The sequence below is a fragment of the Mastigoproctus giganteus genome, chromosome 6 (assembly GCF_048544385.1).
Source record: "Mastigoproctus giganteus isolate SK-2022 chromosome 6, ASM4854438v1, whole genome shotgun sequence".
NCBI lineage: Eukaryota > Metazoa > Arthropoda > Arachnida > Uropygi > Thelyphonidae > Mastigoproctus > Mastigoproctus giganteus.
This window is the reverse complement of record NC_143580.1, coordinates 229,619,311-229,645,119: the sequence shown is the minus strand read 5'-3', so window position 1 is coordinate 229,645,119 and position 25,809 is coordinate 229,619,311. Positions and strand designations below refer to the sequence as shown.

The 25,809-nt window shown below is 37.3% G+C and overlaps 1 protein-coding gene across 1 annotated transcript in view; it reads left to right on the top strand.

Annotated features, from left to right (window-relative positions):
- Positions 1-25,809, top strand: part of RyR (Ryanodine receptor) — an 841,404-nt gene that overhangs the window by 673,077 nt on the left and 142,518 nt on the right. The window contains exons 81-84 of the mRNA XM_090376454.1: positions 4,127-4,230; positions 7,029-7,086; positions 12,831-12,907; positions 24,006-24,085. Of these exons, the coding sequence (XP_090232580.1) occupies positions 4,127-4,230; positions 7,029-7,086; positions 12,831-12,907; positions 24,006-24,085 (319 nt within the window). The remainder of the gene's footprint in view (positions 1-4,126; positions 4,231-7,028; positions 7,087-12,830; positions 12,908-24,005; positions 24,086-25,809) is intronic.

Sequence of the window (25,809 nt, the reverse complement as noted above, 5' to 3'; positions counted from 1 at the left end):
CCAATTATATGATATCAAAATATATTTGACATTCAGTTCCTTTGTGACCACATTATAGTATCCAATAGGTCCTTGAGGTTGTCATAGACATTCTCTCAGATATGCCAGACAAGTTGTACTTGATACCTTGAAGTCTAAAATGCTGATGTAACTGATATTTGGGTGACACTCAAGTGGATCCAATTTCGGCGAAGTCTGGACAGTCTCTGACAGCCAAATCCTCTGCTTGCACCTTCATGATGGTGGGACTGTTAGTAATCCTGGGTGTAACGCCCACGTGCAAGCACACTGTGGGTGATCACCCAGATGTGAACCAATGTAAGCAGTGGTCGAGGTGTGGCACCCACACCACATGGAGGAATGCCGCCCCTCTGTGTTTCCAGGCAATACTAGGTGGTAGATGACTCTCTTCAACTGGTGCAATAACACCACTTTGCTTATTGGAGGCTTGAAGTGGTGGAACCCATGTTTAGTCTCCAGAGCTAAGTTCCTGTCAACCCTTCCCCATCTCTTCGATCATTCAGTATGACTGACGACTTTTGAGGTTATGATGGACATCATGGCCAGATCCAATCTTCCTTACATTTCATGGGTACAGCTCTAAAACGGAGTTCATAGGACGGCTGCTAGTTAGAATACCAGACTGAACCTATTGGTAACTCTCTAGGACTCTTCTGGATCAGTAGTGAATAATCTTGCTACCTCTACTCTGCCAGATAGTGACTGGAGGGAGTCCGAGTAGTGTGTATGTGGGGAGCATTTTCGAGGCCACGTTCTGTCAAGGATCTGGTTATGTTCTTACCATGCGTACGTCATATCCAAAAATTTCGTTACTTCATACAACATCTGTCCCCATAATAACAATTTCTTACTATTGAATACACCATGAATTTTCAAACTAATTGAATAAGCTTATCTGTGAAAAGATCTAAACCTCCCAAACACTTCCTAGTTCATTTCACAAATATACGTGATCTCAATTCTAATCTCAACGATGTCCATTTCCACTTGCAGTCTGTCAAACCCAATTTACTTTTTTGACAGAATCTCAGTTATTGGTTGATTCAACTACTGCTCATCTCAGTTGTCCAAATTATTCGCTGTATGATTCTTTTCACCTGAAAGGTGGTACTTGTGCAAATGTCTGTTCCGATATTGCCTGTTAGAGACCTGGCAATTTGGAATCTCCTCTTTTCGATATTCTCTGCCTTAAAATCTCTCTACCTCATTCTGTCAAATTCATCTGTTGTCTCTACCATTCTCCCAACTCCACTAATCAATTGGAGCTCTTTGACTTCCTCTCTTTGCAACTTGACTTTCTCCAGTCCAACTTTCCTAACAGTGAGGTAATTTTCCTTGGTGATTTTAATGTTCACAACTCCAGCTGTCTTTCTTTTTCTAGTCACATTGACCCAGCTGGTCGAGATGCTGACACTTTTGCAATTACTAATGACTTCGCACAGATTGTTCATTTACTTACCAGAATACCGGACAATCCTAACCGTACAGCCAACACTCTTGATCTTTTTCTCACAAACAACCCTTCTAAGTACACGGCCGAAGTGAGTGTTCCTTTAGGCAACTCAGATCACAACTTGTTGACTGACCCTTCTCCATTCGAGACTTTATCCCATGGCTTTTCCCAACCTCGTGTTGTTTGGCATTACAAGAATGCAAAATGGGATGACCTGCAAGATTTCTTTTCTTCTATTCCTTGGTTGGATTATTGTTTCAAAACTTCTGATGTCAATGTTTCCTCAGATCATGTCAGTGAAATTATTCTTGTAGGAATGGAATCCTTTATTCCACACTCCACTTTAATATCTTGTCCTTTATCTAAATCTTGGTTTTCCAATAAATGTGCTAAGGCTGTTCAAGAGAAGAACGTTGCATATCGTAATTGGGTTATTTCCAGTTCTTCAGTTTCATTTTCTGCCTACAGCAAAGCTCGCAACAATTGTAAAGCAGTTATTAATCAGTCCCAACTAGATTTGAACAGGCTAAGAGTAGAAAACTTGCTTCTTGCCCTAATATTAGTCAAGCATTCTCGTCTCTTGCCAAAGCTATTGGCTGTAACTTTTGCCCATCTCTGCTCCCACCTCTGTCAAAACACCTCCCAACATTCCTAGCACACTCCATTCGATTCCTCCTGTGGTCTTCCGCCAAAAGGATGTCAGAAAGATTTTTATGAAACTTGATGCTCAGAAAGCTCCAGGTCCTGATGGTATTTCTCCATTTGTTCTCAAAACCTGTGCTCCTAAACTTATTCCTGTTCTTTGCTGTCTTTTTTCACTTTCTTATTCCAAAGGTGTTTTTCCTTCTGCTTAGAAATTTGCTCATATCCAGCGAGTTCCTAAAAAGGGTGACAAATCTCTCCCATCCAATTATCATCCCATTGCAATTACTTCTACCATTTCTAAAGTAATGGAGAAATTAATTAAACACCAATTCTTAAACTACCTATTATTATTATTATTATTATTATAAGCCATATAGTGCAAGGAAGCCTACGGCTTATGCTGGTGCAGCAAAAAAAAAAAAAAAAATCCCTAGTTACCCTGAAAGAAAGAGAGAGAGAGAGAGAGAGAGAGAGAGAGAGACAGGAGTAGAAAGGAATCACCGTGAAAGAGAAGAATGATGATATCCAGCTCAGTACCCAGGGTGTGCCAAGCCCATACTCACCAGATGTGAGCCCCTGGGATTACTAGAAACCTTCTGTCTGATCAGTGATCACCAATATGGATTCCATCAGTGGTGAATATCACTGGTGATATTCTTGCTTATGTTACCCATTTATGGACAAATTCAATGGAAAAGTTCGGTGAAACACAAGCAGCTGCTCTTGACATCTAAAAGGCTTTCAATCGTGTTTGGCATAAAGGTCTTCTAAACAAGCTTCCATCTTATGATTTGCCAACTATTTTTTGTAATTGGTTATCCAGTTTTTTCTCTGATCGCTCACTGAGGGTGATGGTAGATGGCTCTCTGTCTTCTAACTTCTCCACTAATGCTGGTGTCCTCCAAGGTTCAGTTCTTTTCCCCCCACTCTTTTCCTCTTGTATATTAATGACCTCATTCCATTGACCTGATATCCTATCCATAGTTCTGCAGCCAACATCCATTTACTTGTTTATCCATTCAGCTTCCGTTTTCTGGAACAACCTTCCTTCCTTCATATGTACTTCCTGAAAATTACAGTCTACAGAAGTTCAAATCTAATGTCAACAAATATCTCTTTCATCTTGTCAACCTCCAACCCATGCCTGGTACTAAGTACTATAGGTACTAATACCACTTGTGTTTGAGGTTTTCATAAAAAAAAAAAAAAAGAAAGAAAAAATCAAATTGGTCAGACAAGACCTCCCCTTAACAAACCCATGCTGTGTCTTAACTGTTACCGCACCGCAGTCTTGTCTAGATGATCCAGCAATTGATTGCTGGAACAAACTTACATCAGTCGTTGTGGAAGTTGATAGCTTCAATACATTCAAGGAGGAACTGGACAAACGTTTAGAGGGAATGGATGTGTGAAATGGTTGGTTTTTTTTTTGTTTTTTCTTCTTTTTGGGCTGATGCTACATAAGCTTGCTTTCTTGCATCACATGCCTCGATTACTACTACTACTACCATTCATCAGTGTTTTGGTCAGAAAAGTGAAAGAGTGTTAAATCCTTTGGAATTGGATGTGTGAAAATCCTTCTGAAAAATTTTGGGAACATTTTTTGCACAACAACAGAGTAGACAACTGTCTGCTCTGTTATTTACCAAAAAATTTTAATCAAATTTTGATTGAGTATTTTGAATTAATTAAGATTTGATTATTTTTAGGCCATTTACTGTCATACTTGTTAAAATTTCATTAAAAATTTCAGCAAGCATAACTTGTATTTCTCTCAAAATCTGTGACTGCTAAACAATATCTGACTTCATATTTTAATTCAACTCATCAACATCTGTGATATATTCTATATTTTTGGAGAAAAAGAATATCATAAGCTGAAAATTTGTTGTCTAATGTAATTAAAGCTTCTGTCTTTCCTGATGCATAATTCTTTTTTTCTGATATCATTTTGAATCATTTTGTTACTGTGAATAGTCAACTTCTAATGTTTTTCTTTATTTTTAGTGATGAGATTAATTATCTCATGAGCTGCTGTGAGCCTAACCATGATGGACTAATTGATTATCGAGAATTTACTGAACGTTTCCATAATCCTGCCAAGGATATTGGTGAGCATAATCTTTTGATGACTAAATTTTATCCTACAAAAACTATACTAATTAACATTCATGTGATATATATTCAAGGTAATATAAATTTTACTTTTATATGAATATGATGTTATATTAGAGTAGATTATTGACATTTATAGTGAATAATATGCAGTCAGACTATTAAAAGTCATTAAACTCTGTGTATCCTGTGGGGTTATGGTTTGTTGATCTAACACTTCTGCAAAGAATCATATCTGAAGCCTTGAATAAGGATTAAATTTGAAAGTGCCTAGAATTTTTCCCAGACATGATAGCAAGAACATTATGAGCACCTTATCAATCAATTCAGCCCAGGAGAGATTATGCAAAGCTTATGAATAGAATTTTTCTCTTTTTTTTTAGACAGTTTTTACAGGGATGGAATACACTTAAATCGAAGGAGTGCAAGAATGTTTACTAATGCCATTGATGCAGCATTAGATGGGTCAGAAAACTGCTCATTTTGGAGGGGGGGAGGTTGATACCAACTAATTTATGGCCTGTTAATAGATTAAGAGCAGCCACAAGCAGAGGGAAAATCGATTTCTGCAGTGTCTGGAAAGCAAGGTGTCAAGGATTACAAGGCTTGTTGGGTTCCTCATACGACAAGCAGATATATATGGGCTGTGCTTAGGGTACAAATAGTTCACATATCATAGGGATGTAAAATCTGAATAAGGTGAGTACAATGTGTACAGACAGTACAAAGTCAGGAGGTTGGTGGAGTCATGCTCTTTATTATCAAGCACATAGAATCTAAGGCAGTGCACTCAGTGATGAGGGTTACCGGTGTAATGTTGAGTCAGTTTGGTGACATGAGCACTAGGAACACAAAAATGATTGTAAGGCTAAATGGCTGCAGTGAGTATGATGAATAACTATACAGACAAATATTGGGGTCCAGTAAATCAGAATGACTTATAATAGCAGGATTTTAACTTTCCAGATATTGACTGGAACTTGTGGGTTCAGAGTAGCAGAACCTTTCTTGGTTTATTGGATGACCATTTTCCACACCAGCATATAAGAGAGCTGACAAAGAAAGCCATACTTTTAAGCTGATTATCAGCAGTGACTCTTCACATTTCAAGAATCATCAGGTAAAGGGCCTACTTGATATACCATATTGATGGTACATTTATTTAAAGAGATAACTATTGCCAAGTGTAAAGGGAAGGAATTATATTTTAATAAAGGCAACTACCAATCAACTAGACAGTTTTTAAATTCTTTTCAGTGAGACCAACTGATGCTGTTAACAACTGCAAAGTCTAAATGAGAGTGTTCAGGGAAGTAATTAGAAGCTATTGTGCTGCATGTTAAGGTGTATATGTCTGCAATTCTGCTCAGGCATTATACGAAAGACTAGATGCGGAAAAAATTATGGGTTAACTCAAGGCTTAAGGGACACTCTGCAAGGCTTTGGGGATTGTTATCAGTTTCTGCAGTGTCTGGAAAGCAGGGTGTCGAGGATTACAAGGCTTGTTGGGGATCCTTCTATGACGCAGATATATATGGGCTATGCTAAGGATACAAACAGTTCACATATCATAGGGATGTAGAATCTGAATAAGGTGAGTACAATGTGTACAGAAAGTACTAACTTGTAGGTAGATTCCACACTTGTAGGTAGATGTGCAGAAGTTTGCTTTCAGCAGGGTGGCTGATTGTTGGAACAGGTTTCCATCTATTGTTGTGGAAGTGGATGGGTTGAATAAATTCAAGGAAGAACTAGACAAATTTTTTGAGGGTACAGACGGGTGAACTGTGTAGGGTTTTTTTTGTTTCGGATGATGCTATAAAAGCCTGCTTTCTTGCATCATTTGCCATTACTACTACTGTGATATTTAAAAACATTTTTAAGATTCCATTTTTTATTTATTTATTTTTGTTTTGCAAAATTTATTCATTTTAATTTAATTCTAAACTTATTCCCCAGGTAGTGCTGTTGGTGAATTGATTCTTTGAATATAATTATATTTTAGTTAAATAATATTTAACTTATGCTAACAAAACTTGGCAACTTGCTATCTGTGCATTATATGTTTGGTGGCCAGTAGACCTCTGATTGCTATTAATTAAACATTGGTCTTACAACCTCACAGTATAAAAGCTGCTCCATCAAACTAAGTCAACAATTTGCATGATTTTTTTTTTATAAAGCTATACAGCTTTTGTTATGCATATATTAAATACTAGTAGCTGTAAAATTTCATTGGATCATATCAGCCCTCAATCACCTTGATGGCAAAACTGTGCTAACACTACTTATAATAATAATTATTATTATTAGCCATATGGTGCAAGAAGCCTGAGGATTATGCTGCACCAGCCAAAACGAAAAAAATTCCTGAGAGAGAGAGAGAGAGAGAAAGAGAGGCTTATTCTTCCTTTGATAAGTTAGGATTTGTAGTAATTCCAAGCCAGGTACAATAAGTGAGATTACTAATACTAACAAATTTTATATGTCAGTAAATGTACTTTTACACTTAAAAGAATGCACACATATAAATATTTATGTAAAATTTATTTATCTCATTTTCCATCCATTTAGGATCATTAGGATTTTGCATATGTGAACACTGTTCTCTCCTGCAGTGTTCACATATGCAGAAAAAATTTTTTTATTGATCTTTGTCCTCTTTGCCAACATCTTTTTATAGTCTTCTAATTTTACCTAACCTAAGCATTTTTTACTTCCTAAGTAATTTTTTTACAGGTAATAAACTATTCTGTTTTTAATTTTTAATTAACCTTAATTTACCCTATTTCAGGTTTCAATTTGGCAGTTTTATTGACAAACCTGTCAGAACATATGCCAAATGATCCAAGGTAAGAATCCAAAGTAATATGTAAAAAATGATAAATGTTTAAAAATATTTAAATCTATTTAAAATACATTACTCTTAAGATTTTTTATTATAATCTTAAGGTATCTGTATGTATTGGTTAATTGACATTTTGGGAATACAAATATGTTAGTTTTTTTTGGTTTTTTTTTATGATATAGAGGCATTTTGTAAAACTCCTAATTCTAAAAATGCAGAGAAAGCAACTTGAACACTCATGGCACACATTTTTTGCACTGTACTTTATTGATAAAATTTTTTGGAATAATTTGGAAAGCAATAATGAAATATAACATATGCTTGCTAAGATAATCTTGTCTTCTCTGCAAGCTTACACATTTGAAGAGCATAAAAAATTTCTAAGATGAAATAATATAGCTAAAATGGAATATCAGAAATACCAAAGAAACAGAAAATTCAACCAACATGGTAACATTTTCTCAATAGCTGTTGCCGCAGAATGCATCTGTTCCAAACTTTCTCAGCCAAGTCCAAAAACAGATAAAATATACTTCACACAGAATGCTATTTTCAGTAGTTATAAATATGCAAACAGTAGTAGTCAAACATCTGCATTCACTTTGGAAACTATATATCTAGTATCAGATTACAGTTAATGTTTTGTTAATAATAACTGACAGTTCCCTTATAGAACCTCATGAGCTACATACAACATTGACCCTTGGAGGACTCCTATTTACATTTTTCAATAGAAAATTTACCCTAGTTACTGGCAGATGCAACATGGACAGTATGGCAGACTATGTGGTTTATACATGACAGAGCTCCTATTCATTTTAGCCAAAAAGGAAAGTAGTTTTTTTTGGATTCTAGCTACCCAGAGTGATGGATTTTTGGCTTATGTGATTGCCTGATCTTACACCTACAGGATTTTCCTTGTGGGAACTTATGAAGTTTATTCTCACAAAGCCATTTCTGAAAAAATACTGATTTATAGCTATCCATTTAGGGGCAAGCAAGTTATATCACAATGACATACAAATTTTAAATACTACATAAAATTTATGGACAAGGATAATCATTAAAAAAAAAAAAAAGTCATTGCAATACATAGTTGTCAACCCTTAACATTTGCATGGTTACTATAAACATTAGAACTATAACTGTTAACTACATGAATATGGTTCAATGTGGAACAAGAGGCTCCTGGACCCAAGAGTTTTCAACCAATGTAGATTTTCTCAAGAAACAATAACTTTCTACATTGGGATATTGGAAATGATTTGAGGTAAGGTTATTACTTGGCTTCTCCTGATGTAAATTTCTTAAAGCTTGATGAGAGTGTAAGTATCTGCAAGCTTGGCAGATTTGTAGATTATGTTTTGTCGTTGCTCAGCTTCTGGGGATCAATGAATAATCTATTAAATACCTAAATGGAATTAAATTGAAACATGTGATCCACAGAGGAAATTGAGAGTGTAAGCATCTGTAAGAATGGCAGATTTGTAGGTTATGTCTTGCCATTGCTCAGCTTCTGAGGGGATATAATCAGTTAAATACCTCAATGGAATTAAATCGAAACATGTGATCCACAGAGGTATGCTTTGATATCTCAGATATTTGGTGAGACTGTGATTCCATACAGTAGTTGAATGAGAATGACAAGGATCCTGGAAATTACATTTCCAATTAGAAATGATATGCAAAACCAGCATTGGTGTTTGACTGAAGCAGCTGTGATAACTATACTTCATATGCCTGGAGTTTTTAAGTGGGTTATGAATTTTTGTATCATAGCACTCAAACAAATGGAGGACATCATTTGTAAACATTTAGTCAACATTTAAGATGCCAAAAATATTTAAAAGCAAATAAATGTGTACTTTACATAAAGTACTGGCTAATTTTTTTAGCATTAGCATTAGTAGAGGCATTTGATACAAGAAAGCAAGCTTATGCAGCATCAGCCAAAAAAAAAAAAATAAATAAATAAATAAATAAAAAATAACCACTTACACTTCACCCCTCTGTTCGTTCGAAATACCTGTCCAGCTGAGCCTTAAACTTATTTAGGCTATCAACTTCCACGACAAGGGATGGAAGTCTGTTCCACCAACCAACTACCCGCTGGCTAAAGGCAAATTTCCTCACGTCTGTCCTACATCTGTCTTTCCTCAATTTGAATTTATGCCCTCTCAGGTGATTATTCTGAGCAAGAGGAAGAATCCCATCAGCATTGAGCATGCTCAAACCAATCAAGGCTTTATACACCTCTATCAGATCATCTCGCTGGTGCCTAGTCTCCAGACACTGTAATTTGCAAAACTTAAGCCTTTCTTCGTAAGAGCACCCCTTTGTTCCATTCACCAATCTTGTTGCCCTTCTCTGTACTTGTTCCAACATCTCTACATCCTTCTTAAAATGAGGCCTCCAGACCTGTATACAGTACTCAAGGTGTGGCCTGACCATTGCCTTATACAAGGGAATAATCACCTCCTTATCCCTGCTAGAAAAATTCCTATATATCATCGATAATACACCATGAGCTACTCTTGCAGCCCGTCTGCACTGCTCAGAAAACTTCATATCTGCCTGCACAAACACCCCCAGGTCCCTTTCATTCTCTACCACTGTCAGTACCACAGAGTTGATACGTTGCTCTGGGGTTGCTGTTTCCAATATGTAGTACTTTACATTTGTCACCTCTCAGCCCATCTGCTCAACCTTTCCAGATGCTGTTGCAGTAGCATAGTGTCAGTAGTGTCCTTGACAACCCTGCCAACCTTCGTATCGTCTGCAAACTTGGACATTAAGCTTGATATACCATCATCAATATCATTTATAAATACAGAAAACAATAATGGACCCAATACTGAACCCTGAGGGACTCCACTAATAACATTAGTACACGATGAGCAGTGTCCATTGATTACCACTCTCTGTCTTCTCCCCCTCAACCATCCCTTTATCCATAGCAGCAATTTGCCTCCAATACCACACTGCTCCAATTTGTGCAGCAGTCTTCCATGTGCAACAGTATCAAAAGCCTTTCTAAGATCCAAGTATATAATATCAAAGTTATTCCCTGCATCCAGTTCTTTTGTGACTGCATCATAGTATCCAATCAAATTGGTCAGGCAAGACTTCGCATTAACAAAACCATGCTGTGTCTGAGCTATAACTGAAGTCTTGTCTAGATGATCCTGCAGTGCTTCTTTAACCAATGCCTCCATTAATTTTCCGGGAACAGAAGTTAAACTAACAGGTCTATAATTACTTGTGTTGCCCTTTGATCCTCCTTTGTGTATTGGGGTCACATTTGCACATCAAGGAAGCTCTCATAATTATGGCTAAGGGTTTGCTTACTTCCTTTGCTGCCTCCTTTAATATATCTGGATAGATCCCATCCACCCCAGGTGCCTTTCTTGTGTTTATCTTCAACAATTTGTCCTCCACTTTACTCTCAGATTTACAAGATTCTCTAGCTTACTGCCAGAGTTGAATACACCTCTGGCATTCCCCTCGCTGAATAACTCCTCATGTGTGAATGTCGATGGAAAATATTCATTTAGTTTGTTAGCTACCTGAGCAGGATCATCAACAGTTGACCCATCGATATCAATTTGACCAATCTGATTCATCCCCTTCCTTCTAGAGTTTACATAAGTAAAGAACTCTTTGCTGTTTTTCTTTGCATCCCTTGCCAAAGATTTCTCATAATCTGCCTTCGCCTGCCTAACCTCCTTTGTAACTTGGTTACAGATCAACTTGTACCTATCATAGGCTTCTGTGTAACGTGTTAATTTGTATGTATCCCATGCATTTTTCTTCTCTGCCATATGTCTCATTAGTTCATCTGACATCCACTTAGGTCTAAACCTTGAACAATATTTCTTAGTTGGTATGTAAAGCCTAGTAGCTTCCAAGATAAGTTCTTTGAATGCTTCCCATTTTGAATTTGCTGTTGGTAACATCATCAGTTGGTCCCACTGTATAGAATTTAAATACTGTCTCAGTCCATCGTAGTCGCCTTTACGAAAGCAATAACCCTTCCCTTTACCCCTAATGGTAGTTACCTCTTTGAGTAAATCCCACTTCAGCACAATGTGATCACTGCCACCTAGTGGTTCCTTTATCTGCAGATTCTTAATGCATGAAGAATCACTACTGATAATCAAATCAAGAGTATTACTCCCTCTAGTTGCCTCCCGAACATGCTGATGTAGAAAACAATCATCCAATAAATCCACAAAAGCCTTGCTAGTGTGTGAGTGACCAGCCCCCAAATTCCAGTCAATCAATATCTGGGAAATTAAAATCCCCCATTATAAGACTCTCTGATTTACTGGCCCACTCTATTTCCCTGCACAATTTCTTATTATACTCATCAGAGTCATTAGGCCTATAGCACACTCCTACTCTCAATTTTGATCTCCCAATGCTTATGTCACACCAAACTGACTCGACACTGCACTGTCCAGCAATGTCGACTGGCTGCACTTCCTTGGATTTTATGTGTTTCTTAACTAATAGCATAAACCCTCCTCTCTTCCTATCCTGTCTATCCTTCCTGTACACTTTGTACTCCCCAAATTCCAGTTCTGCATTCCTTATATCTGTGTGACACCACGTCTCTGAAATCCCCACAATATCTGCCTTTGATGTTTTGAGCAATACCTCAAATTCATCAATTTTATTTACTAAACTCCTAGCATTGGTGTACATGCAAGTATACATGCAACTGTTCTTTTTCTTAGCTACCCTAACACAACCCATGTGTTTACTTGTACCCCAATGATTCCCAGCAGTCTCTGAAATATCCTGAATCTTATTTTCCAGGCTGCCACTCATTCCAATAGAAGCAGTGCAAGAATCACTTTCACCTCTGCCAGTGGCTACTGTTAATCTATTAGTCCTTGTATCCCCCCCCCCAATCTAGCAGTTTTCCGACCCACCTAACACTGCCTCGATAGCATCAGCAAACATTCTTGCACCCTTTCTATTTAAGTGTATCCCATCCCTGTAGAAGCAGTTTCTCCTGTTATCAAATACAGACCAGGCTGAAAAAAATTCTACCCCTTGAGCCTTGCACAATCTTTCCAGGGCCGAATTGATCGACAGGGCTGTCATCATATACTCCCTCCTATCGTGTCTGGGCAGAATTGCCCAGACACAATTGTCCAGACTTTAACATTGTCTACTTGGACTTAAGCAAAGCATTTCACTCAGTTCCCCATGAGTGATTGCTAAAAAAGCGAAATTTGAATCAACATTTCATAATGACATGCATATCATTCTAGGCGCCTCCGTAACCAGGTGGGAAGGAGGAGCAGTGCGTAGCACACGTTTCTTGATTAGACCGGGGTTCGAGCCCATGACCACCAAATATGGAGGATGCGGAAAGGTCAGGGAATGACCACCGTATATCCCGGAGCAATATGGCCTTAGTTGCTAATGCTCCTAAAAACCAAATAACAAACAAACAACAAACATATCATTCTGAAATGTCGCAATGTGTGATACACATTAATTTCTTATTATTAAACATGCTAGAATACTATTATAGTGCATTCCAACTGGAAGATGGAAAGATATTAACAGTTTTCCTGATTTCTAAAAGTTGGCAGGTATATCAATGTATGACAATAGATTTTTATATAATACATTTTAAACATGATTACCTCTTTGCTTTTCTTAATTGTAATTATAATGAAATTTTAAAAAATTCAGGAAATCACTGAAACTATTTTATATTTTGTCATTTAGACTTTCTAGGTTCTTGGAGACAGCCAGCAGTGTCTTGAATTATTTTGAACCTTATTTGGGGAGGATTGAAATCCTTGGTATGTATTATATATCTTTAATTGCATTTTTGAAATCTTTATTGAATGGTTAAGTCATATTTAGCATTTTATTTGATTCGCTTTTCCACAGCACTGCACACACACACACACACACACACACACGCACACGTGCATACACCCCCCCCCCCATAAAAAATTTACATCATTGAAATATTGGTGAATGCTTGGAACCAAAAGATAAATGAGTTAGAGATATAAATATATCCTTGGCACATTTTATTGTGTTATTTTTACACTTGCTTTAAAAAGAAAGACATACCTTCATTTCTTTCCTCATTCTGTTTCCTTATATTTATATTATTTTAAATTGTGTTTGTTCGTGTTATCAGCATTCTCAGAAAAGTACTGGGTAATTTCTGATTTGTCTTTGACTGTAATACTTAATTTTCCTCTTGTCTAAGAGCATCTTAATATATTCAGTATGTTAGATTTGAAATCAATCAACACCTTTATGAGACTGGCCTGAAGTTGATAAACACAGGTTTAAGTTAATCAGGAGAGACAAAAATAGTAAAAATTAAATCAGAAAAGATATAAAAGAGGCAGATTTTATAAGGAAGTTCAGAAAAACAAAGCACTATATAGGAATAACAGTATATCATTAAGATAATTACTAATCGAGTGCATCTGTTCAAAATTTAAACATGAAGGTTGTAATCTGGCTATTTTACTACAAACTTAAACAAATTATTCAATTATATAATCCAGCCCAAAATTTATAAGATGCTCTATTCACATATTTGGAGATCTGAAATAGATGGGCTCTTTCTTTTTTTAACTTCTAATTATGCATAGCTGTTTTTTTTTTTTGCTGTATAGGGTGATTATAATTAAACTGTCATGCCTGTGGACAGAAACTAACTAATCACATAAAGCCAAAATCTGCAAGTCAGTATTAGTATTAAACCTTTCCAGTCCAATGACTCTTCTCATGCACCATCGTAAAATTTCTGTTCTGGTACAATATCCCATCAGATGCACCTTTCTGTTTTGCCAGTTTTATAGCTTGTTTTTCCACTCTTCCAGTGTAATTATTGAACTATCTTCTATTTATACTTTATTAGCATTAGCATTATTTGAGGCATATGAATGCAAAAAAAGCAAGCTTATACAGCATCAACCAAAAAAAAAAAAAAAAAAAAAAAAAACATTCCCATTTTGCCCATCTGTTCACGCCAAATATTTGTCTAGTTCAGCCTTAAATTCACTTAAGCTATCAATTTCCAAAACAACAGATGGAAGTCTGTTCCAGCAATCAGTCACCAGCTGGCTAGGCAAACTTCTGCACATCTATTCTACAACTGTCTTTCCTCAGTTTGAATCTATGCTCCCTCAGGTTCTTAATCTGAGCAAGTGGAAGTATCCCAACAGCATTGAGCCTACTCAAACGATTCAAGGCCTTATACACCTCAATCAGATCACCTTGCAGGTGCCTAGTCTCCAGATGCTGCAACTTGCAGAACTTAAGCCTCTCTTGGAAAGAGCACCCCTTTCCTTTGTTCCTCTCACCAATCTTGTTGCCTTTCTCTGTACTCATTCTAGCAACTGTACATCTTTTTTTGCATCCAGTTCCTTTGTGACCACATTGTAGTATCCAATCAAATTGGTCAGACAAAACTTCCATGCAAAACTTAACAAACCCATGCTCTGTCTGAACTATTACTTCAGTCTTGTCTAGATGATCCTGCATCACTTCTTTAACCAATAACTCCATTATTTTCCCCGGAACAGAAGTTAAACTAACAGGTCAATAATTATTTGTGTTTTGTGAATTTGGTATACATTTGCACATCTCCAGTCCATGAAGACCTCCCCTGAGACTAAGGATGCTCTCATAATTAGGGCTAAGGGTTTGCTTCCCTCACTGCCTGCTTCAATATAACTGGATAGATTCCATCCAACCCCTCGTGCATTTTTTATGTTTAACTTTAACAATTTCTCCTCCACTTTACTCTCCGTTATTACAAAATCGTTTAGCTCACTGTTAGAGTTTAGTAAATTTCTGTCCTCCCCTTCCTTACAGAATTCCTCATGTGTGAATGTAGATGGAAAATACTCATTCAGTTTGTTATCTATCTGAGCAGGATCATCAACAGTAAAACCACCAACATCAAGTGGGCCAATCTGATTCATCCCCTTCTTTCTAGAGTTTACATAAGTAAAGATGTCTTTGTTGTTTTTCTTTGCATCCTTTGAAAAGGATTTCTGTTAATCAACATTCACTTGCCTAACCTCCTTTGTGACTTGATTACAGACTAGCTTATATCTGCCATAGGCTTGTGTCACCCGATAATTTATATGGAGCCATGCATTTTTATTCTCTGCCACGAGCCTCATTAGTTCATCTGACATCTCTTTAGGTTTAAATCTTGAACAGTATTTCTTAGTTGGTATGAAAAGCCTAGTAGCTTCAAGATTCCTTGAAGGCTTCCTATTTAGAATTCGCTGTTTTTAACATCATCAGTTGATCTCACTGTATAGAATTTAAAAACTATCTGAGACCGCCGTAGTCACCTTTACAAAAACAGAAACCCTTCCCTTTAACCTTGATGGTAGTTACATTTTTGAGTAAATCCCACATCAGTACACTGTGATCACTGTCACCTAGTGGTTTCTTTATCTGCAAATTCTTAATGCATGAATAATCACTGCTGATAATCAGATCGAGAGTATCCCGGGGGCTCACATCTAACCCCGGAGGCTCACCTCTGGTGAGTATGGGCTTGGCAAACCCAGGGTCCTGAGCTGGATATCATCATTCTTCTCTTTCTTGGTGATGCCTTTCTACTTCTCTCTCTCTCTCTCTCACACACACATGGGGGGTAACTTGAGAATTTTTTTTTTTTTGGCTGGTGCAGCATAAGCCTCAGGCTTCCTTGTACCATATGGCTAATAATAATAATAATTACTCCCTCTGGATGCCCCTTGAACATGATGCTGTAGAAAACAATCCTCCAATAAATCCACAGAATTCTTGCTAGCGTGCGAGTGACCAAACCACAAGTTCCACTCAATATCTGGAAAGTTAAAATCTCCAATTACAAGACATTCTGATTTACTGGCCTACTCTATTTCTCTGCACAATTGTTCGTTGTACTCATCAGAGTCTTTAGGCCTATAACACACTCCACTGTCATTTTTGCTTTCCCAGTGCTTATGTCACACCAAATTGATTCGACATTGCACTGTCCACCCATTTCAACTGGATGTACTTCCTTGGATTTTATGTTTCTTGACTAACAGCAATAATCCCTCCACCCTTCCTACCCTGTCTATCCTTTCTGTACACATTGTACTCCTCAAATTCCAATTCTGCACTGCTTATAAACTGATGAGCCAAAAAATTATGACCAGCGAGTCGTTATGTAAACCAAAGCAACTGCAGGTGAACTACAGCTCGTGCGCAGGTTGGGACACAGTATAAAAAACACCTGATACCGAGCTCCGTTAATCAGTGTTGCTCTTGATCTTCAGATGGGAAAGGCATCGAAAGGCCGTAGTTAGTACCTACCGAAAGTGTTCAGAAGAGGGCAAACCCATGAACCACTGGCGAGGTGCTGGATGACCACGGCTCATCGATGCTTTAGGTGAGTGAAAGTTCTCCTGAATGGTACATGGCAACAGATGGGAATCTGGGGTGCAACCTGCCAGTAATTGGAATGCTGGTGACAGGAGTAATGTGTCACAACACACAGTACATTGAACCCTGCTAAAAATCATCATCTTCAGCCATTATCAATTCACTACAGGATGAAGGCCTCTCCAGAAACTTTCCAGTTCCTTCTGTTTTGTGCAATGGCCATCCATTTACTACCCACAAACTCATGAATAATCTGTCCATTGTCTTCCAGGTTTTCTTCTAGCTCCTCTTGGGTACCATTTTGTTATTCTCTTAGTCCATCTGTTATCATGTCTTCGAGCTATGTGTCCTGCCCAAGACCATTTTAGTTCTTTAGTTTTGATAAGAATGTTCTTTACTTGAGTTTGCTGCTTAATCCACGTGTTTCTCTTCTTATCTAACAGTCTGATCCCAAATATAATTCGTTCCATTCTTCGCTGTGTCTTTCTCAGCTTCTCTTCCATTCTTTTAGTGAGTGCCCAAGTTTCACTTCCATAAGTCATGGTGGGGAGTATACATTGGTTCATTATTTTACGTTTCCGACAAATTGCGATATTGCTCCTCAGTATGTGACGATATTTCCTGAATGTTATCCATCCAAAATTTATTCTTCTCTTGACTTACAGCCATTTATCATTATTACAGCTGATGACTTATCCCAGATAAGTATATGACTCCACCTTTTCAATTATTGCTCCTTCAATCATTATATCCCTTTCTATGGCATACTTGTTCATCATTACTTTTGTTTTAGCCATATTCATCTTTAGTCCTTACTAACTCTGCATAACTGAATAAGATTTTCCTCTAATTCTTTGGGATCGTGGCTTATGACCACAATGTCATCTGCAAATCGTAAATGGTTTAGGTACTCTCCATTCACACTGACTCCTTTCTATGACCATTCTACTGAAAGCTTCCTCAATTTTAAATTTGCTACTGTCTTTGTCTAGTCTAATAAAGGAGGTAGCATTCTCATATATTTTCTTCAAAATCGTAATATATGGGGCATCTATGCCTTTTCTTTCCAGTACCCGAAACATTGCCTTATGCTTTATGGAGTCAAATGCCTTTTCATAATCCACAAATTCCAGGCATAATGGTGTTTTATATTCATTTGCTTTCTCCATTAGTTGTGATATTACGTGAAGGTGATCCATAGTTGAGAATCCTGTCCTAAAGGCAGCTTGCTCTTTCGGTTGATTCTCATCAAGTATTCTTTCTAATCTGTTAGTAATGACCCTTGTGAACAACTTGGTGATGTGGGATAACAAGCTAATTGGTCTATAATTTCCAATTTTGATTTATCTCCTTTCTTATGCAGCAAAACTATGATTGCATTATTCCACTCCTTAGGCATCACACCTTTTCTAATGCATTTTGTGAAGAGTCTTGCCAGTTTTTATGCCATGTCTCTTCCTCCCAATTTTAACAACTCTACAGTAACTTCATCTTCCCCCAGGGCTTTCTGATTCTTCATTTTCTTCAATGCATGTTCTACCTCATCAGAAAGGATATCGGATAGGTCATATATGTGTTACTAATTTGCTCTCCATCTTTCCCAGTTCTGGCATCATTCCCTCGCTCCATGTATAATTCTCTATAGTAGTCTGCTATTTGAATCATGCCTTCTCTGCTATTTATAAGTACACCATCGCTATTCTTCAGTTTCAGTATCATTTGTCTTTCTGTATTGCTGCTCAAGGCTGCTGATTTAAGTTCTTTGTTTTCCCTTAATGCTTGTTCTACTTTTCTTGTGTTAAATCTTCTTATGTCCTCTCTGAGTCTCTTTCTAATGGTTTTGCATAACTCAGTATACTCAATTTTCTCCTTGTCAGTGTTTATCTTGCTCTTCATTTGTCGTCTTCAGTTCATCACGACAAGTGTTTCTTGACTAATTTTTTTTTCTTTGGATTTCTTTTTACCTATAGGTTTCTTGGGCTTTATCACTTTCAGAGTTGTAATATTCCTCGGCGATATCTTGGTCCTGAGCAGTCTGCAGAAGCTCAAACTTGTTCTTAAGTTCCAGTACATACTGCTTTTTCTCCTCTTCTGTTATCTCAAAGACCTTTGTATTATTTACTCGAGTCAGTTTTTTCCTTTGTTTTCTTACATCTATATCAAGTGTGCATCTTACCATTCTGTGATCACTTCCAACATTTACCTTGTTCAGGATGGTAACATCATTCACGATATATCTTCTGTCAGTGAGGATAAAGTCAATTTCTTAATCCATTTGGGCTCTTCCATGTCCACTTTCTGTTCACCCTTTTCTTGAAAAAAGTGTTCGTTACTGACAATCCTTGAGATTCTGCAAATTCCACACATCTTTCACCTCTTTCATTTCTTTCACTAATTCCAAAATTTCCTATAGTTCCCCTTTTTGTGCTGTTTTGTCTCTTTCCTACCTTAGCATTGAAGTCCCCCATAATGATAATGAAGTGGGTTTTCTGCTCATCTAGAAGACTCTCAATTTCTGTGTACATTTCTTCACCCTCTTCATCATCATGGCTTGATGTTGGTGCATAAATCAGTATAACCTTTAGCTTGTACCTCTTAGAAATCCTGAGTAGTAGTCTTGACACCCTTGGTGATGTACTTTTGAATTCCAAAATGTTGTTTTTTATATCTTTATGGATCTGAAAGCCAACTCCACCTTCGCTCCTTTCACTGTTTCCATTGGTGTACAGCAGATTTCCACTTGATAAACTTATAAGTGATTCATTTCTTTTTCTAGTTTCAGCCAAACTGATGATATTCCAATTCATATTTTCTAATTCCTTTTCCAGCTCTACTATCCTGTCTTCATCGATGAGCGATCTTACGTTGTAACAGGCCAAGTTCAGTTTCTGTGCATGGCAGCCTGGCGTTCCCAGAGATTCTTAGCACCCTCTGCTTCCTCTCTGATCCTCTCGCTGATGTAAGAGGGGGAGTGAAAGCCACTGGGGACTGAGGGCCATTTGTTTCGTTGTGCTGTTCATGTGCTGGAGGGTTTGGTCTTATCCTCTTCACACTGACCAGGCATTTTGAAGAGAACCACTCTGCACGTTCGTTGCCACCTAAGTGACGTAACAGGGCTTACCATTGAGAAGTGGGCATGAGTGGATTTTAGGGAGGCAGGACAACCAGACTTCTACTAAATCTTCTGAGATAGAAAGATATTGGATCCATCAGTGTTTTAGACTGAGTGTCTGATCACACACAGAATGCATGTTCCCCTCTAAGCCCCATGCGGAAAATGGGGCTGCATAACCGCAGGCAGCTCAGAGTGCCCATGCTAACCACAGTTCACCAGCAACAGCACCTACAATGGGCACGCGAGCATCGAAACTGGACCTTGAGTGATTATTATTATTATTAGCTATATGGTGCAAGGAAGCCTGAGGCTTATGCTGCACCGGCCCAAAAAAAAATTCCCGAGTTACCCTGAGAGAGAGAGAGACAAAAGTAGAAAAGTAGAAGGAAATCACCAAGAAAGAGAAGAATGATGATATCCAGCTCAGGACCCTGGGTGTGCCAAGCCCATACTCACCCGATGTGAGCCCCTGTGGAAGAAGGTCATCTGGTCCATTGAATCACGTTTCCTGTTGCACCATGTGGATGGCCGAGTACGTGTGCCTTATTTACCTGGAGAAGTGATGGCACCTGGATGCACCATGGGATGAAAACAAGCTGGTGGCGGCGGCGATGTTCTGCTAGGATACCCTGTGTCCAGTCATCCATGTGACTTGCACCCTGACGTTTACCACCTACCTAAACATTATTGCTGACCAGGTACACCCTTTCATGGCAACAGTCTTCCCCTCTGGCAGTGCCGTCTTTCAGCAGAATAATGTGCCAGGCCACATTATTCTGATTGTTCGAGACTGGTTCACAGAACATGAGGAAGACTTCCAGTTATTGCCCTGGCCTCCAAATTCCCCAGACATCAATCCCATTGATCATCTGTGGTTTGTGTTGGAACAGCAACTCTGAATCCTGGTCTAATCAAGAAGCGTGTGCTATGCACTGCTGCTCTTGCCCACCTGGCTACGGAGGCGCCTACAAGTATACATGCACCTGTTCTTACTCTTAGTTACTTTAACACAGCTCATGTATTTACTTGTTCCATGATGACTCCCAGGAGCTCTTGAAATCCCCAGCAACTTGCTCTCTAGGCTGCTGCTCATTACAATAGAAACAGTACAAGAATCACTTTCGCCTCGTCTGTGGCTACTGTTAACCTTTTAGTCTGTGAATCTCTTCCCCCCCCCCCAAGCTAGCAGTTTTCCAACCCATTTATCACTGCCTTGATAGCATCAGCAAATATTCTTGCACCCTTTCTATTTAAGTGTATCCCATCCCTGTAGAAGCAGTCTCTCCTATTAGCAAGCACAGACCATGCTGAAAAAAAAAAAATACCCCATTAGCCTTGCATGGTCTTTCTAAGGCCAAATTGATTGACAAGGCTCTCATCATATACTCCCTCCTATCATGTTTGGACAGAATTGCAGACACTTTCAAATTTAACCCTAACTCATGACTTTTTTTCAACATTGACCTGTACTTGTTAAGTAAATCTGCAGATCTCTTACTCTTAAGGTCATTAGTACCAACGTGTACAACAATATTACCTTTTTTTGTCCTTAAAAGATGAGATCTGCTCTACAACGTCATCAACTTTTGCCCCTGGCAAACATACCCTGTTCCTGTTCCACCTATCCTTTTTGCATAATATATTCCCTGACTCCCTGACAATAACTAGCTCCTATGGGACCAGTGCATTCTGCCTTGGAGATTGCTGCTGAGTTGCCTGATTCACAGGAGTGAGCTCTCAGCTGCCCAACTCAATGAGTTTGGCAGCTGTGATCTTGATGGACTCTTCATATTAATTTCTTTGAGGGCATCTACCTTACACTTCAAACTCTCATAGCCGCCCATCAGAACGCTGAGTTGCTGCCTAATTTCTTCACAGTCTCTGCACCTAACTGTACCTAGCACACACAAAGACTTGACTAGATTATGTCCTGTTCTAGAAAGTTTTGCAAACATTTCACATTTCGCACATTTTTTTAGATTGTGGTGCGTTGGAGAAATGCCCCCTTCGGTTTTTCCCTGAGCCATAGCACTCCCACTAATCTATGCATGTTGCTTTGCTGCTCTAGTCTGGGTCATGATTCGTTTTAAGTACAATTTAATTAACAACGAAATTTAATAAGATTAATAAATTTTACTGATTAATTGATAATACTATACTAAGCTAACAGATTTCTAATACAGTGCTACATATTTTGCTATCTAGTTTTATTTTAAACCTTACGCTATCAAGTTTGGGATATACGTTACGCTATTCTGTATCATATAACAATGGCTGCAAGTTACGAACGGTAAAATCTACAGGCAATAAGTATTAACTTTCAAAATTGCTATCTAAATTCAAAATAAACTAAGGAGCTTGACTAGGACTAGAAAGCTATTTGTAGAAAATAATTTAATATGACAATTAAGTGAAACAGCTAAATATAAATAAAAACTTAGAATTTGCCATAGCTGTAAAATCTTGACTCTTCACATTCAGTTGTTACCAGCTGGTAGCTATAGTTTTTCTTCTTCATTTTTAGTGTTTACTGCATATTTGCTCTCCTCCAGAAACCAAGTGTTAGTCATGGTGTCAATATCTCAAAAAGGCCTTTCTGATGAAGAAATTGTTAGAACTTTCCAATTCAGAATTTGATTTAATTTTGTTCAATAGTGAGGATGATGTTATTTTTGATCCTGACGATATATCCTTCAGCAGTGATGAAGAAATTGATGCAATCTGTCAACCAATGTGGCTTTATCTCATTCAAAAACTTTTCCAAAGTTTTGAAGGTAGTGATTTCATTTGTTCAATGATTGATTTTACACTAGTATTCAATTAGCAAAACTACGTAAACTGAATATACACCTAACAGGCACTGTTATTGGAAACAGGAAGGGTTTACCACTAGAAATCAAGACAATAAAAAAATTGAAAAACACAGATTTGTTGGTTTCCAAAGAGGATACAGTTCAAGTACTGGTATGGAAAGACAAAAGAACTGTATTTATGCTTTTTACTTCCTATGATATGCAAACTGTGGTCACAACAGGAAAGGTAAAAGGAGGGGGGGAATCTTAGAGATTAAAAAGCCAGTTGCTATTTATGAATATACAAAAAATGTGAAACAATAGACAGAGCTGTTCATTACTGTGAGAGTTATTTGTTCACTTAGAAATCAGTAAAATGGGGGAGAAAGTTGTGTTTTTTTTTGGCTATTAGAATTCTCAATTGTGAACAGCTTCATCTTGGTGGTGGCAGATTCATCTCAAAAAAACTTTCATCACAAGCAGTTTCAGAGTTACTCGTTCAGCTAATAGGAGATGTCCAAAATAAGAATGTCCTTTCTAGAACAAGAACAGCAATTACAGATGCCAAAATAAGATTGAATGGCTGTCCTCATTTTGTGAAGAAACAAGAAAATTCAAGTAATAAGAAAGACTGTGTAGTATGTAGTTACAGAAGGGTTAGCAGTGGAAGAAAACAAACAGTTTGGTATTGTGAGACATGAAATACAGGATTGCATCCTGATGAAAGAAATACCACACACTAAAATCATATAAATAATGAATATTGAATATTTAAAATGTCTGAAATGTTTTTAATGTTTTATCAGTCACTTTTATTATAAAATCTCATGTAAACTCGAAAATAAATAATGTTTGAAGAGCTCAAAATCAGTATTCATTTTTTTCATTTTTGTGCTGGACTGGAATAGGAAGACAGCAGAAATAATACTGGACTATAAAGGGTTAATAAAGGCAAATTGATGTAAAGAAAATAAGCTTATTCAGCATTGGCCTTAAAGTAAAAACAAATATTCTAACTTGCCATGTTATGCAGTCTTTTCTCAGCCAAGAGTAGTTTCCATCCCATCCAGAGTTTCAGTGTTGTTTTGATACGTTGCAGAAACTGATCTTCTTTTCCTCTCTGTGTCTTCATTGTCAAAAAAAGGCATTTTACATTTTGAAACCTTTTGATGGTTGAATAGCATGGACACTGTTCTTTTAATGGCACCAACATATCAACACAAATTTCCTTTGGTATTTTTCCCTGTAAAAACGGTTATTTCGTAACTGATCTATCTGATTTTTTGGGCTCATATCCTTTCTTCAATTTGTAAAAAATAAAAATGGATAGTAGGGTTTTTTGGAGCAAACAGGCTGTTTAACATAAAAAGATATGCCTTTTCATAATTTTACACCTATTTATCAAAAAAAAAAAAATTGGAAGTGGTTTCAGGCTGAGAAGTTTTCAGCCCCCCCCCCCCATGTACATATCACAGAAAGAAAGAGGGAGAAAAAATTATTGTTTTTAAAATTTATTTTAATCATTATTTTTAATATTTATTATAATCATTCTTTTTTTTTCAATAATACATTATGACCATTTGATTTTAGGTGGTGGTAACAGGATAGAAAGAGTATACTTTGAAATCAAGGAATCCACTATTAATCAATGGGAGAAACCTCAGATCAAGGTTTGTCTCTTCTTGCTTTTTACAATATTTATAATTAATTATTTGAATCTAATTGCATTAATAAGCACTTTGTTAATCTCTCAATTTAGGTATACCATGTGTTCCTTACAAGCAGTCTGTAAACTGAAAGTTTATAATTTTTTTTTACCATATCATTGAAATGTTTGTTTCACAGATTAGCATTAGCATTAGCATTAGTAGAGGCATATGATGCAAGAAAGCAAGCTTATTCAGCATCAGCCAAAAAAAAAAAAAAAAAAAAAAAAAAAAAAAACCACTACTCCCATTTCACCCCTCCGTTCGTTCGAAATACCTGTCCAACTGAGCCTTAAATTTATTTAGGCTATCGACTTCAACAACAAGCGATGGGAGTCTATTCCACAAACCAACTGCCCGCCGGCTAAAAGCAAATTTCCGCACATCTATCCGACATCCGTCCTTCCTCAATTTGAATTTATGCCCTCTCAGGTGATTATTCTGAGCATTTTACTGCATTTTATTTTATCTCTTTATTACTATATCTAATTTTATATGTAATACCAATTATCATCACCATGTTTAGCCATTGTTGATCCACTGCAGGATAAAGGCCTCCTCAACATTTCCAACAACTGTGGCCCTGTGCCTTCTGCTGTCATTGCACACAGCAAATTTCACAATTTCATTGACCCACCTCATCTTTGGTCTTTTTCTTGGGCATTTAGAGTAAAGCGGTGTCCATTCCAAAATTCGTTTACTGCATCTATTGTCAGTTCTCGTTGATATATGAGATATCCATTTCTATTTTAAGCACTTTGTTCTTTCAATAATGTCACAGACCTTGGTTTGTTGACAAATCCATGCACGTTTTTCGGTCTCTTTTGGTTATGTTCAAAATTCAGCACTCCATACTTCTCTATGACCCTCAGTCTGTAAAGCTTTGCCATTCAATGTCCATGTTTCATACATTAGGACAGGACAGGGAAGATACATTTATTAAAAACTTTTCATTTGAGACAGAGTGGCAAGTTTGTCTTGAAGACACTTTTATAACTGTTCAATTTCCATCATGATGTTTCCATCTGTTGAAATTTCTTCTCCAAGGTAAACATACCTTTCCATTTCTTGTCCATCTGCCCTGATTTCCTTTGGTCTGGTAAATTTGTTGAACATAACCTGTATTTTCTTGGTATTCATCTTTAAACCAAACTTTTTGCTTTCATGCTACAGTTCTTCAATGTTTTGCTGCAATTCTTCTAGATCATTGGCAAAGAGAATGATAATACTTCTGCAAAAAGCAAGTGATTCAGGTAAGCTCCATTTATCTTTAGACCTTTATTATTCCAATTTGGCTTGCAAAAAATTTCTTCTAAACAGGCAGAAAATAGTTTTGGGGAGATTGTGTCTCCTTGTTGGACATTTTTCTCTATGTTGAGCTGAACTTTATTGTTATTGGCCCATATTGATGCAGTCACTTTTTCATATATTGATTAGAAAACATGGACATAAGCTCTGTCGAAACCTTGGTTGGTTATGGTGTTGATTATTGCTTGTTTTGTGACTGAGTTGAATGCTTCTTCATAGTCGATGAGGGCTATACATAATGGAAGGTTGTTGCTGTTCTATAACTTGCTGCCATGTTTGAATGTGATCCATTGTACTGAAGTCACTTCTGAAACCTGCTTGTTCTTTGGGCTGTGCCTGTTCTTCTTGAAAATATCTTTGTGAAAACCTTATAGACAACT